The 13,438-nt window shown below is 52.4% G+C and overlaps 1 protein-coding gene across 1 annotated transcript; it reads left to right on the top strand.

Moving 5' to 3' along the window:
* Positions 1-1,487: 1,487 nt before the first annotated feature.
* Positions 1,488-11,454, top strand: CES4A (carboxylesterase 4A). Its single transcript, XM_068527099.1, is given in 7 exon segments — positions 1,488-1,491; positions 5,222-5,272; positions 5,275-5,422; positions 8,716-8,857; positions 8,940-9,065; positions 9,391-9,558; positions 11,362-11,454. Coding segments are annotated over 7 exon segments (732 nt in total).
* The last annotated feature ends 1,984 nt before the right edge of the window (positions 11,455-13,438 follow it).

The raw sequence follows: 13,438 nt of genomic DNA, 5'->3' as shown, positions 1-13,438 counted from the left end.
TCAGATTGTTCATTGCTAGTGTATAGAAACACAATTGATTTTTGTATGTTGATCTTGTAGACCAACTTTTTAAAAAAGTTTTGCTGCTTTAGCTTCTGTGACCTTTAATTTAGTCCTTTAATTCTTAGTGAAGATTAATGTCTCCCTTTGGGTATACACTCTTTGTGTTTATTCATCTGTGGACTTTCTGTTCCTGCTCTTACAAAGATTAACAAAGAGCCTAGGAGCCATGAAATTAACTTTAATAACTTTAACCTTTCCATCATGCTTACTCTGTCAGGGCCTTTAACTCAGTCCACACAACAATCCTATGAGGTAGGATATTGTCACTCCTTTTACAGATTAAGAAACTGAGAGGACTTCCCTGGTGGTCCAGTGGCTAAGACTCCACGCTCCCAATGCAGGGGGCCGGGGTTCGATCCCTGGTCAGGGAACTAGATACCACATGCCACAACTAAAGATCCCACATGCTGCAACGAAGATCCTGCACACGGCAGTGAAGCTTCCGTGTGCCGCAACTAAGACCCAGTGCAGCCAAATAAATAAATAAAAATTTAAAAAAATAAACAAGAAAGTCTGAATTGTTTAAAAAAAAAAAAAAAAGAAACTGAGACACAGAGAATTTAAGTGGTCCAGGTTATGCATCCAGTAAGTGGCAGAGCTGGGATTTGAACCCAGAGACTGCGCCGTTAAAACTGTAACCAACATTTGATTTTAAAGACAGCATTTGAACTTTCCCTGTAGCCCCTGCTACAGCACCTGGGGGTCTTGATGTTATTCTATGAAAATATTGAACAAATTCCGAGATTGCTGTTAACCACTTGCCTGTTGTATTTGGTGCTTTTCCCTCCCTCCCCAGTTTGAAGTTTATTTTGGGGGGTCTGCAGACTAGTGGGTTTGGCCACACTGGGCTCCGTGACAAGCTCATGGCTGCAGGGCTGTGAACACTTGCCTACTCCTGGCTGGGAGCTGGGTGGGAAGGTGCGGGTGGGGGAGCATGGGCGGCGATCAGGCTGTGCTGAGAGGGTCTTGCTGTCCCTGCAGGGCTGGGGTTTCCTGGATAAAATGGGTCAGATGAGCCTGGAGGACATGCTGGCCATCCTGAGGCCCTACTTGACAATAGGCAGGAAGGGGTAGTCCAGTGGGGCCGAACCCAGCGTAGTCTCTACTCCTCCCCTCCAACACCCACAGCTACCTACCTACCACCAAGCCCTGTGGGCCAAATACTGAATTTTAGTTCTATCCATGAATCCCCTTGGACATGAGTCAACGTGGTTCTCAAAGGAAGATCATCACCATCATCATCATCACCATCATTTTCATCATAGACTGCCCCTTAATGAGCACATACTCTCTGCCAGGAACTGTGTTGTGCTGAGCACTGGGACAGGCATTCATCTCCTTCGATCCTCATTACAACCCTGCGAAGTAGGGACTTTCATTATCCTTATTTTACAGATGAGGAAACTGAGGCTCCAGGTCTCATGATGGGTAAAGGGCAGAGGCAGAGCTTAAGTTGTCTGATCCCGGAGCTTCAGCTATTAAGATTGCACTGTCAGATGTGAAACCGGGTGGACCTAGGGTCAAATCCCAACCCTAGCTACTTGTCCACAGTTATCCTAACCCCTCTGAGCCCATTTCTTCACCTGTAAATGGGGATGATACATCCCACCCGTGTGAGCTGTTTAAGGATATTGGATGCTGCATTTGAAGAGTCTACCAAGGAGCTGGTATCCAGGAGGTGCTCAATCTATGTGCATTTCCCTTCTTTGAGACCCCCCAGAGCCCTCCTCATTCACACAACCTCATCACTGCTCTCTGGAGCTGTGGGGAGTGCCCATGATTTGTTCTCTCACTAACTTCCTGGTTAACTTCAACTGAGCACCTGCTCCAGGCCAGAATGCTGTGCTTCACATAAGCTGCCAAACAACCTTCCAGGGAGGAACTACCTTTCAGAGAGGCTCAGCAACCTGTCTGAGGTCACACAGCCAAGCAGTGATTGCAGAGCTAGCATTTTACTCCAGATCTGACCTTATCCCTCCCAGACACCCTCTGGAACCCCCAAGGGCGGCAAGTGGCTAGCTCCTGGCACATGAGCCCTGGGACATGAGACAGGCCAGGCAGGAGGGTGTGGAGCTTCTTGGGAGGGTCTGCTGTGGCTGCGGGACCTGAGCAGGCCTGTTGCCCCAGGATGTGCCCACTGAGGTGATGCCACCATCATAGATGAATACCTACGCAGCAGCTCAGATGGACAAGCCAAATGAGAAGCCTTCCAGGAATTGATAAGCAATGTTGTCATGAATGTTGAATTTTTCCAGAAACCTCCAAGGTAAGCCTATCCCTGTCTACCTGTCCCACCTTTCCCACTTGGGCCCAGGAGCTGAGTTATCACAAGTGACATGGTGCCACGCTCCACTGCTACCCCCACTCTCCGCTTCCTCTCAGGGATGCAGTGTCACAGCAATGAGAGGCGACTCTGGCGTGGCAGTCTGCAGAGGAGAAAACCAAGGCACAGAGAGGTGCAGTGACTTGCTGAAGGTCACCCAGCAGGACTTATCACCAATTCTGAGGGATTCAATTGACTCATGAGTGATTTCTTCTGCTTTCAGCCCTTCTCCTGGGAGAAAAGTCTTGCTTCCTCCAAACCTCATGGCTAATCTCTAACACAGTCCTAGAACAGCTCCAGGTTCCTGTCTTTGTGACCTCGGGCATAAGGGTGGGACCCCTTATGAAAATAGTCAGAAACTATGTGAACATTTTATGGCTCTTATACATTTTGCCAAATTATTTTCTTGAGGTGGTGTATCAATTTATCCTCCACTAACAGTATATGTGAATGTCCTTTTCATTGTATCTTTGCCACAACTGGGTGCCATCATTTGTAATTTATTAGGTGGAAATTGTGACTCCTGGTTTTAATTAACATTTTATGACTACTAAAAATGTGGAATATTGTTTTCATAAGTGCTTACATATTGCCTCTGGGTAGCAGAGTTGGGATGGAGACCACTCCACCTCAGCTCCTGTTCACGGGTGTAGAGCACTCTGTCACATGCTTAGGTACCCCCACTGGGTGGGGTGAGGGCAGTAAAACACTACTGTTTAGAGCAGAACTCTGATGTGAGACACTCTGTGTCACTTTGGGCAAGTTATATAACCCTTTGAACTTCCATTTCCACATTTGTGTAGCGGGAAAATAGTAACAGTTACCTTCTAAATTTTTTAGGAGGATGAGGTAAAATAGCATATAAGTGTTTGGCACAGTGCCAAGCTATAATAAAGGCTCAGTCAATTGCAGTCGTTGGCTATTCAATAAGTGGACCCAGAATTCAGGGCAAATCTGGGTAATATGACAGACCTTGGCCTCCTGGCTCTGTCCTATGAGACCTCAGGCTGGTCACTGATCATCTCTGGGCCTCCAAGCCTCACCCCACTCCTCCCAGGGCAAATGAGAAGCCTATGTGAGAGGACCATGTGAAAGGGCTTCGTAAATTGCAAAGGGCTACATACACAGAGGAGATTTGAGATGGCCCCTTGCTGCCACTGACCTGCCCCCATGCTTGAAGGGCCACCATTACAGCCAATTCTTTGTGCCTGGATATTGCTTATGTAAGACCAGGAGAGACCTGAGGATGTGAGCAGAGAGGTATTTTTGGCCACCTGCAGCTGGGGTGTGAGGGTGTGTTCTTACCACACCAATACCAAATGCTATTCCAAAAAGCAGTTGCATCAAAGTCTCCTAGAGAGGGTTGTAAATCTAATTTCCTGATGCAACCTGAGATTCTCTTTCAGAGGGTGTAAGGGGGACCTAAGAATCTGGATTTCCCAGTGATTCCCCCAGATGATTCTCATGCACAATCAAGTTCAATAATATTTAGATCAGATTTGCCTTCTGTCACTTTGCAGAGGGAGCCTCCAGGGGACCAGGGCACAGAAAAATTCAGGTTTGGTTGTTTTTTTTTTGCCATGTGGCTTGTGGGATCTTAGTTCCCCGACCAGGGATTGAACCCGGGCCCTCGGCAGTGAGAGTGCAGAGTCCTAACCACTGGACCACCAGTGAATTCCCAAAAAATTCAGTTTTGATAAACGGGGAGGAGGAGAAAGAAAGTACAGGGGTGCTTCAGGAAGGGGCAACAAATGTGAGGTCTCAGCGACCCTCGGCAACAGGAGCGAGGCAGGGTGAGGGCGTAGAAGAAGAGGTGTCCATTGGCAGAGTCTAAATTCAACTTGGTGTAGTTTGTATCCATTGCAAGAGCTAGCTATGGTGTAGGTATGCTTGTAGTGTACAGATGTGAATGTATGCTGCATATGGATACATTGTAACCTATATATAACTATACTTATATGCATGTGGGCACACATTTTTTAAAGATTAACTAATTAATTAATTTTTAACTTTATTTTTGGCTGTGTTGGGTCTTCGTTGCTGTGCGCGGGCTTTCTCTAGTTGCAGTGAGTGGGGGCTACCCTTTGTTGAGGTGCACAGGCTTCTCATTGTCGTGGCTTCTCTTGTTGCGGAGCACGGGCTCTAGGCGCTCGGGCTTCAGTAGTTGTGGCACATGGGCTCAGTAGTTGTGGCTTGTGGGCTCTAGAGCGCAGGCTCAGTAGTTGTGGCGCACGGGCTTAGTTGCTCCACGGCATGTGGGATCTTCCCGGGCCAGGGCTCGAAACCATGTCTCTTGCGTTGGCAGACGGATTCTTAACCACTGCGCCACCAGGGAAGCCCTGGGCACGCATTTAACTCTTGTGTTTCCCCATGTTTCTTTTTGTAAATGATCTGTGCTCATATATACCCATGTGTGTATAAATTTGCATGTACATGTAAGTATTAATGCGAGTGTGGATATATGTGTGAGAATGCATATATGTGTGTGATTTCTTCCCAAAAAAATGCCAGGCAGATGTTAGCAACAAGAAAGATATATAGTCATACCAATATCAGACAAACAGAAATCAAAATAAATGACACATTTATTGACATTAAATGATACATTAAATGACCAACAGAAAAGTATTCATATAACAGACATGAACTTTTACGCATCTACCAACATAGCTTTGAAATTTTAAATCAAATAATGATAGAGAAAAATACTAAGAGGAACACAGAAAAAGTAGACAAATACACAATTGTGAAAAGCTTCAAGCTGGTGCTGGTGCCCGTGGCAGATGGGCCAAGGTGTTTTCAGTGTCCAGGGTGACCCTTCTTCTCTCTTCCTAGGTGCCTTGCACACCAAGGAGCCTCTAGTGGTTACCAAATATGGGACCCTCCAAGAAAGCAGATACACGTGGGGAAGACACCCATCAATGCCTTCCTAGGAGTTCCCTTCTACAGACCTCCTGTGGGTGCCTGCAGGTTCACTGCCCCAGAACCCCCAGAGCCCCGGGAAGGAATCAGAGATGCTACCACGTATGCCCCGGTGTAAGAGCCAGAGGACTGTCAGCTGGGAGGTGGGCAGACCCCGAGGAAGGCGGTGAACCTATGCCTGCCTCTGGGCCGGGGTTTGAACAACTCACTGAAAAGAGTGCTCTGTGTGGCCACAGGCAGTCCTGGCGACCATTCTGGGCCTCAGTTTCCAAACCTATATAATGAAGTGGCTGGTCCAGATGGTGTTTAAGGCACTGATAATGCTGTTCTTGATTCTCTCATGGGAGAGCTCCAGGCAAGGAGGAGGTGCATACTGACTGTGCCCCCAGGACCTGCTGGGGAGCTGAGTTTCCCTAAATGTGTGTGAGGAGCAGTACACACACACACACACACACACACACACAGAATGAACCCTGAGCTCTTCCCTCTTCCTTGGTGCTTGAACCTAAGAACAAGCCCACGTGGCACTACCAGCCCTTCCCTGCAGAAGGAGGCCAAAATGGGGAGGGCATGGGCTCAGTTTCAGTTTTGATGTCCCAGGGCCTCAGTGCAACGTCTAGCTGGGCTCAAGCCCTGAATCACATGAGCATGTTGGGACAATGGCTGCCCTTTGACGCACTGGGCTTGGCAGTTTACCAAGAACAAGTGTATTTACTGTTTACATAGACCATTGAGTAACCCACTGTCCAGAACATTCTGTGGTGAACATTAACAATGTTCAGCATCAGTTGGATAAAGTATTGGCTTTAGAAAAATGTCTACTGTGAGAACCTGGGTGTCAGGTGATATAAAAAACTACAACTACCACACTGGGTGTCTAGTTGTTAAAAACACGATGTCCACTGTTAGAACATGATTGACTGTTACTAGAACACTGGCATGTTGGTTGTTAAAACACTGGCCATCACTAAGAGAAGCCAAGGCATTCTGAACATTGTGTGACTGTTATTTGGAACTCCATGGATCAGGGGACAGAACATGGAATAACCATTGTTAGGACCCCGAGGATCACGGGTTTAGAGATTGGGGTGTCCCTTGCATAGAAATCTGGGTGTCAGTTGTTGGAACATTGGCCATGAGCTGTCAGACATTGGCTGTTTGGAACACAGAGTGTTAGATGTAAGAATTTGTGGATGGCTTAGAACAGACTGTGGGGTGGCAATTAAGGGGGGAACAGGGAGAGAGGAAGCTGTTACAGGGATGGTGGCTTTGACCAGAGTAGTTACAGTGGAGGTGGTGGGAGTGGTCAGGCTCCAGACTTATTTTGAAGGTAAAATTGACAGGATTTGCTAGAGAATTGGATGTGAGCCACGAGGGAAGAAGAATAATCAAGGATAATAACTAGTTTCAGGGCAGAGCAGCAAGGGGAATAGAGGTACAATTTACTGAAATGGAGAAGACTAGGGCAAGAGCAGGTTTGGGCAAAACAAGAGTTCATTTGGGGGCATGTTAAGTTTGACATGTCTAATAGATATCCATGTAGAGATGTGGGGTAGGTAGTCTGGATAAATGGAGCTGGAAGGAGACTGGTCATCAGCAGGTTAACAGTGTGAAGCCCTAGGCCTGAAGGACAGCAGCTCGGGAAAGAATAATCAGCATGAAAAGAGAAATGAGGGTTGAGGCCTGGGGCACTCTCCCGCTTAGGCCAGGAAGAAGAGGAGGAGTCACCAGTGAGGTGGCAGAAAAATCAGGAGAGTGGGATTACAGAAGCCTAGAGAAGGAAAGCTGTTCAAGAAGGAGAGTGTGGGCAACCACATAGAGGGGCTACCAGGGCAAGTAAGATGATGAGAGAGATTTAGCAAGATGGAAGTCACTGGTGACCTTGACAAAAATGGCTTTGGTGGCGGGTTGGCGACAGATGCCTCAAATGCTTATAACCCCTGTTCTAGGCTGTAAGAGGCCTGGCTTTCCTGCTGGGATGCTGCATGTGATTTATTGGACAGCATCCTAACAACAACATTAGCTGCTGCCGAGAAGTCAAGCAAGGAAGGCCAAAGACAATCTGTAGAGACAGAGACAAGCTGCCTGCTGGTGACCTTGGAGAGGCTGGTGGGGGTGGAGGGAAAGACAACTTGTTGAAACATTTGGCCTTGAGGGGAAGAGAGAGATAGCATAGTTGCTGGGGAAGGTGGCTGGTAGAGGATAGGTTTGGACCAAGGTATGTTGAAGTGCTGTTGGGAAGGACTGAAAGGGAGCAGGTGATGCCCTAGTTAGGGAGGTGGGAATGAATTACACCTATGTACACACACACATACACACACTGAAGACAGGCTGGGACAAGAGAAAGGAACAGAGGAATAGGTAGACAGGGATTCCTGCATTCAGTCAAATGGGCCCAGCCCCAGCTGTTATAAGAATAGCCACCCTCAGGGCTGGGCCAGCAGGGAGAAAAGGCAAGGTGGACCAATAGCCCAAGCTCCATGAGTATACCAGACGTCCACACAGTGCAAGGCACAGGGCCAAGTGCCAGGAATCAGATGAATACACCTACATCCCTGCCCTTTGGCAGTAAAAACAACCAATCAAAATAACTCCAACCCAGTATTGTAGTCAATGGTGGATAGAGCTTTGGGAAGCACAGAGGGGAAAGTGCCCAGCAGAGGGGGCACCACTTAAGCTGGACCTTAAATGTGAGTAGGAGTTTGCTGGGCAGAGGAGAAGGCATTTGGCAGACAGAACAGAAGTACAGGGGCTTGCAGGTGAGAGGCAAGGGGTCATGTGTATTTGGAACAAAGAATGGCTGGGAAGGAGATGACTAGATGGAAAGGAGGGCCTAGGTCAGTGTGGGTGAATGAGGGCAAGAGGAGCCAGGGAAGGTAATAAGGAGGGGAATGACGTGGTCAGATTTGTGTTGTCTATCAATCTCTCTGGCCGGCGTGTGGAGGATGAGTTGGAGGGGAGATGAAGAGGCAGGGGCAGAGTCCTGGCCAGAGTGGTGGTGGCCTTCACAGGGCAGCAGCCCTGAGATGGACAGAGGGGGCCTATTCAAAAGTTGTTTGTGAGTCAGAACAGAGACTGAGTGGAGGACAGGGCATGAAGGAAAGGAGGTGCCCAGGGCACCCAGGTTTATGGCTTGACAGCACCAACACGTCTCCAGCAGGAGCAGGGAACCCCTTCCCAGGCAGACCCATAAGGCAAGGCACAGGCAGGGGGTGCCAACCTGCCTCCCATCCCTGGACCTAACGTTAGTGAAGGCTGCTAGGACACAGATACACACACGCACACACATACACACATATTGCCTGGATTTTGCTTTGGGTTCTGGTCCCTCACTGCAGAACCTGGGTTGAAACCACTCTCCCCACTATTCTCTCAGCGCTGGGCCCCAACTCACATCGTGCCCACAGGTGCCTTCAGGAGTCCTGGGGGCAGATCACCTCCATGTACTTCAACACACACAAAAACTACAAGTGGCTGCACTTCAGTGAGGACTGTCTGTACCTGAATGTGTGCGCGCCAGTAGGAGCGCTCGGGGACCCTCTGCTGCCTGTGAGTACTCAGCCTTCCAACCACGCACCATCCCACTCAAGCTCCCCACTGTCCCGCTCAGGCCTCAGCCCTTCTCGCCCAGGCGATGGTCTGGTTCCCAGGACACGCCTTCCTCGTGGGCTCCGCTTCCACGTGTGATGGCTCCAAATTGGCGGCCCGGGAGAAAGCGGTGCTAGTGCTTCTGCGCCACAGCCTCGGTGTCCTCGGTGTCCTTCCTTAGGTGGGCGGGGCCGGGAACCCGAGCCGGGGACCAGGGGTGGGGCCTCCTCTGGACTTGGGCTCAGGGAGGGGGGAGGAGAGGATTGGGCGGAAGGAAAGGGGCACGGCCTATGGGGCGTATCCGCGTGAGGGGTGTGACAGGGGCATGGTCTAATGCTTGTTGGAGCGGACAGGTGCTTGCTACCGCTTCAATGGGGCGGCGCCCAGTTATAAGGAAGGAGATGCGGTGGTAAGACCCAGTCTCTGAGGGACACAGGGGGCGAGGCGGGAGCCCCCAGCACCCAAGCGTCGGGGCTCCGGACCCTGATCGTGAGCCCCGCGCGCTCAGCACAGGCGATAGCCAGGCCCGCGGGAACTGGGCACTGCTGGACCAGGTTGCAGCTCTGCGCTGGGTGCCGAAGAACATCGCAGCCTTCGGTGGAGACCCAGGCTGGGTGACCTTGTTTGGCCAGTCATCAGGGGCCATGTGCATCTCGGGACTGGTGAGTGCAGTACCCAGATAGACCAAAACAGGGACGCAGGCCCGCATGGCCTACGGGTTCTGCACAGATACGTGTGAAGATTTGCATGTGCAAGAACATTCCGGTCCACAGACCTGCCCTCACCCCTGCCATGGGTACCGCCCCGCACAGCCAAGGATGTCCATTACATTCAGGGAGCACTGATGAGAAAACCAAGCCAGCCCAGGAAGGGCAATGCTAACACTATGGATGTGGTGGGCCAGAAAGATCACCCAGCACCTCCTGCCCCTCCACGTTCCCCCAGAGCTCTATGCCTGAAACAGAGCCCCCATCTGCCCTCTGGGCAGGGTTGGAGCCACCCACCAGGCCTGGGAGTCAGGCCTGGGTTAGAGACTGGGCTTTGCCCCTGACTCCTGGGGTACTGCTGACCTGGAGTGTTCCTGTAGTGTGGGTGTAAGGTCAGGTGCCCTGTGAGGGACATGTGGCTGGGCAGTGAGCAGGGACCACATCACACAAGGCCTTGTGGGCCACAATAATAATGCTCGAACCCTGGAGCACATTCCATGTGCCAGTCACTCTTCTAAGCACCTTAGGTGTATTCATTTGTTTAATTACCTCAACAATCCAAAAAGAAGAGTACTCCCTTTCTTCCCTCTGCAAAAAGAGAAGTCTTCTCCACTCTATAGATGAAGAAAGTGAGGCCCAGAGAAGTTAAGCAACTTTATTGAAAATGCACTGGAGAGCAGGGAAAGATTTGTTTTTTAAAGGTCAAGTCTTGTATTTATTTATTTATTTTTGGCTGCATTGGGTCTTTGTTGCCGCGTGCGGGGGCTACTCTTCGTTTCAGTGCGCGGGCTTCTCGTTGTGGTGTCTTCTCTTTCTGCGGAGCACGGGTTCTAGGCGCGCGGGCTTCAGTAGCTGTGGCACGCGGGCTCTAGAGCGCAGGCTCAGTAGTTGTAGCGCACGGGCTTAGTTGCTCCGCGGCATGTGGGATCTTCTCGGACCAGGGCTCGAACCCGTGTCCCCTGCATTGGCAGGCGGATTCTTAACCACTGCATCACCAGGGAAGTCCCAAGCAGGGAAAGATTTTAAGCAGGGGAGTGACACAATCAGATGTGCATTTAGAGTTGGCTCAGTCTGCTGGAACTGGGTTAAAAAGAAGCACAAGCAGAGGCTTGGAGACCAGCTTGGGGTGGGGGGGGTGACATATCTAATGGGGGCTGTTTCTGAAATAGAGGTGTAGAGGATGGCTGCAGAGTGATGCAGGAGGCCAAGTGGACAGGACAGGGGCAGCTGCAGCATACAGATGACCAGAGGATAGAGGGAAGGCCCCTGGGGCTAGGTGGATGCTATGGGTAAGGGACAACACCCAGATAGGGAGTGGCTGGAGCAAGTTTTGGACACATGAAGTATGAGGTGCCCAAGGGACAGGATGGGGGTCCCAGATATGGTTGTTCCCTCCAATTTGGGCAGCAGAGAAAGGCTAAGAGCTATCAGTGCAGATAATTGGGGCCCTGGGAACCATATGGTCCCCCTCTCCCACACTGCTAGCCCAGCAGCAGAGGGAGGCCCTTTCTGGTTGTTACGCCAGCAGAACCACTATAACAACACTAGATCCCCTCTGGGACCCCTGGGGCCCGTTGCACAGACCAGAACAAGGATGCCCAGAGACAGGACGGCACTGGCTCTAGGTCTAGGACTCCAACTCAGAACTCCTGACCCCCTCCCAGCTTCTGCCCTCTCTGGGCCCCTTCAGGCTGCCCAGCCATGGCCAGTGGTCCCCACTTTTGCATCTCGTGGGTGCAATTCTCCCCACCCCTGCAGATGACATCACCCCTAGCCTGCGGTCTCTTCCATCAGGCCATTTCCCAGAGTGGCACCGCAGTGCCACTTCATCACTTCATCACCTGGCTGTGATCTAGCTGGGCTTGATTCACCCCAGTGCCTACAGGGGACATTCTGCCCTGAGGATCCACGCTGGTCCAGACCTGCTTCTGAGGGTCCCTCAGTTCTCCCCTCCTCAGGCTTTCTCACACAGGTCTGGGGAAGGGAGCTTCTCCAAACAGCCACCCAGAAGCTATTCTTCCCCAAATTAGAGGGAGAGCAGCTGAGCGGAAGCCAGGGCTCAGTCAGGCTGCAGCAGCTGCGAGGATCATAAAGGACTTTGGGGAACCCTAGGACCTTCTCTAGGAATTCAAGCCTGCAAGAACTCCGGTAGGCAGCCTGGATGGTGAGCTGGGCCCCTGCCTCCCATAGTCCCTGCCTCATACCCTCCCCATCCGCCCCGGAGGGTACCTCTCTTCCCGTCTGCTCCTCGCGGATGGCACTCCTGGATGAGGGGGTTGGAGAGGGCTACCCGCTGCCCTGTCTCCACCCTGTCTTCATGCCTTCGCTGGGATCCCCCGATGGCCACCCAGAGTCCTTCCTAAATCCCCTGCCAGACCCCACCCCGCAGGGAGCGGTTCTCAGAACTGATTAGATCTTGGTGAAGACCCCAGGGCACTTCTGTGGCTTTTCTCCAAGTTCACCTCGGCTCGCCCGGTGCACTATGAGCACGGAGGCGCACCGCTGCAAAGCTGGCCTAGGAACCGGGCGCGCACACGCGTCTCCTGCGGGCCCGCGCGGCTCAGCCTGCCCCTTCCTCTCCTCCAACACCCCGAGATCCCCACCCACCGAAGCAGCAATTACCGGCCGTGGCGGCTGGGGAAGGGCCAATTAGTGCGGGAGACGCAGCCCCTCGGCTGTGCCCGCGCTGACCGCAGCCCCGCAGCGCCGCCTCCGCCTTCCCTGCCCGGCAGACAGCGCCAGCCGCCTGGGAGCCCCGGGGGACGCGCCGTCCGGCCTCCAGCCAACTGCAGTGATGGATCCAGGCGCCTGGCGTGGGGCCAGAGCCCGGGCGGACGCGAGGGCGCCGGGAGCTGCAACTCGCCACCGCTGGGTGGTGGGGGTGAGCGGAATGGGGCCTCCCTCCCTGTGAGGGCTCCTGCACCCCCGACGGCCTGCGCCCCGGCGCCTGCCTTCTTCAATCGCCAGGCAGGCGGGCTGCAGCGGCGCAGCGGCGGGCGGGGGTGGGGCCGAGGGGTTCGGGGAGGCCCTCTTACAGCCTCAAGGTCCTTTGACTTCGGGACCAACAAAGCTCTGGCCTAGGCTGGCCGAGCCCAGAGCAGTTCCCTGTTGGAGGCCTTAGCAGGACCTGGCTTTAGAAAGTCTTGGCTTGTGCTTGATTAAAGCTCCCATGCAAGAGGAGGTGGGCAGAAGGGTGGGTGGGCAGTGCGGGGCCACAGGCCTCTTTCACTGATGCATGAATGCATAGACTTCCTCTGCTGGGTCCCTGCCATGCACAACCTGCCTCACCCACCTGTAGGCTTTGGGAGACCCAAGAGGGATCAGTCTTGCCCTCCAGGAGCCCTCAGGCTGTGGGCAGAAGCTCCAGGGGCTTGGCTGGGATCCCAAGCTAATGGAAACTCTGCGGTCCAGGGAGGCTTCAGGTGAAGGAAAGGGGCAGGCACTACCACTTCAAGCCTTCCCCTTCCCCCAACTGACTCCTTTTCGGCCCAAGCTGGACACACTGGGGCCCCGTACTGAGGGACAAGGTGGGCCTAAGCCCAGGACACACTCTGGATGAGGCTGAGGAAGGGAAGAAGCAGTGGGGAAGGGTTCGGCAGGAAGGTTCACAAATGGGGTTCACCAAAGAGATCTATTGCAGGATACTTCTGTTTCCCCCACCTGTGCCACAAGGGGCTGGGTTAGAGGTGCTGAGTCCCTTGACCAGTCCTGGATGCAGTAGTGTGGGGTTCAGGGTGGCTTTTTCCCTGTGCCCCCCCCAACTCAGGTCTGGCCTTGGTAGGGAAGGGCTGGGGGCCTGCCTTGTGCCCTAGAACCTCACTCAGGCCCTGGTGGG

This window comes from Eschrichtius robustus, chromosome 19, assembly GCF_028021215.1.
Source record: "Eschrichtius robustus isolate mEscRob2 chromosome 19, mEscRob2.pri, whole genome shotgun sequence".
Taxonomy (NCBI): domain Eukaryota; kingdom Metazoa; phylum Chordata; class Mammalia; order Artiodactyla; family Eschrichtiidae; genus Eschrichtius; species Eschrichtius robustus.
This window is presented reverse-complemented; position numbering and strand designations above follow the sequence as displayed.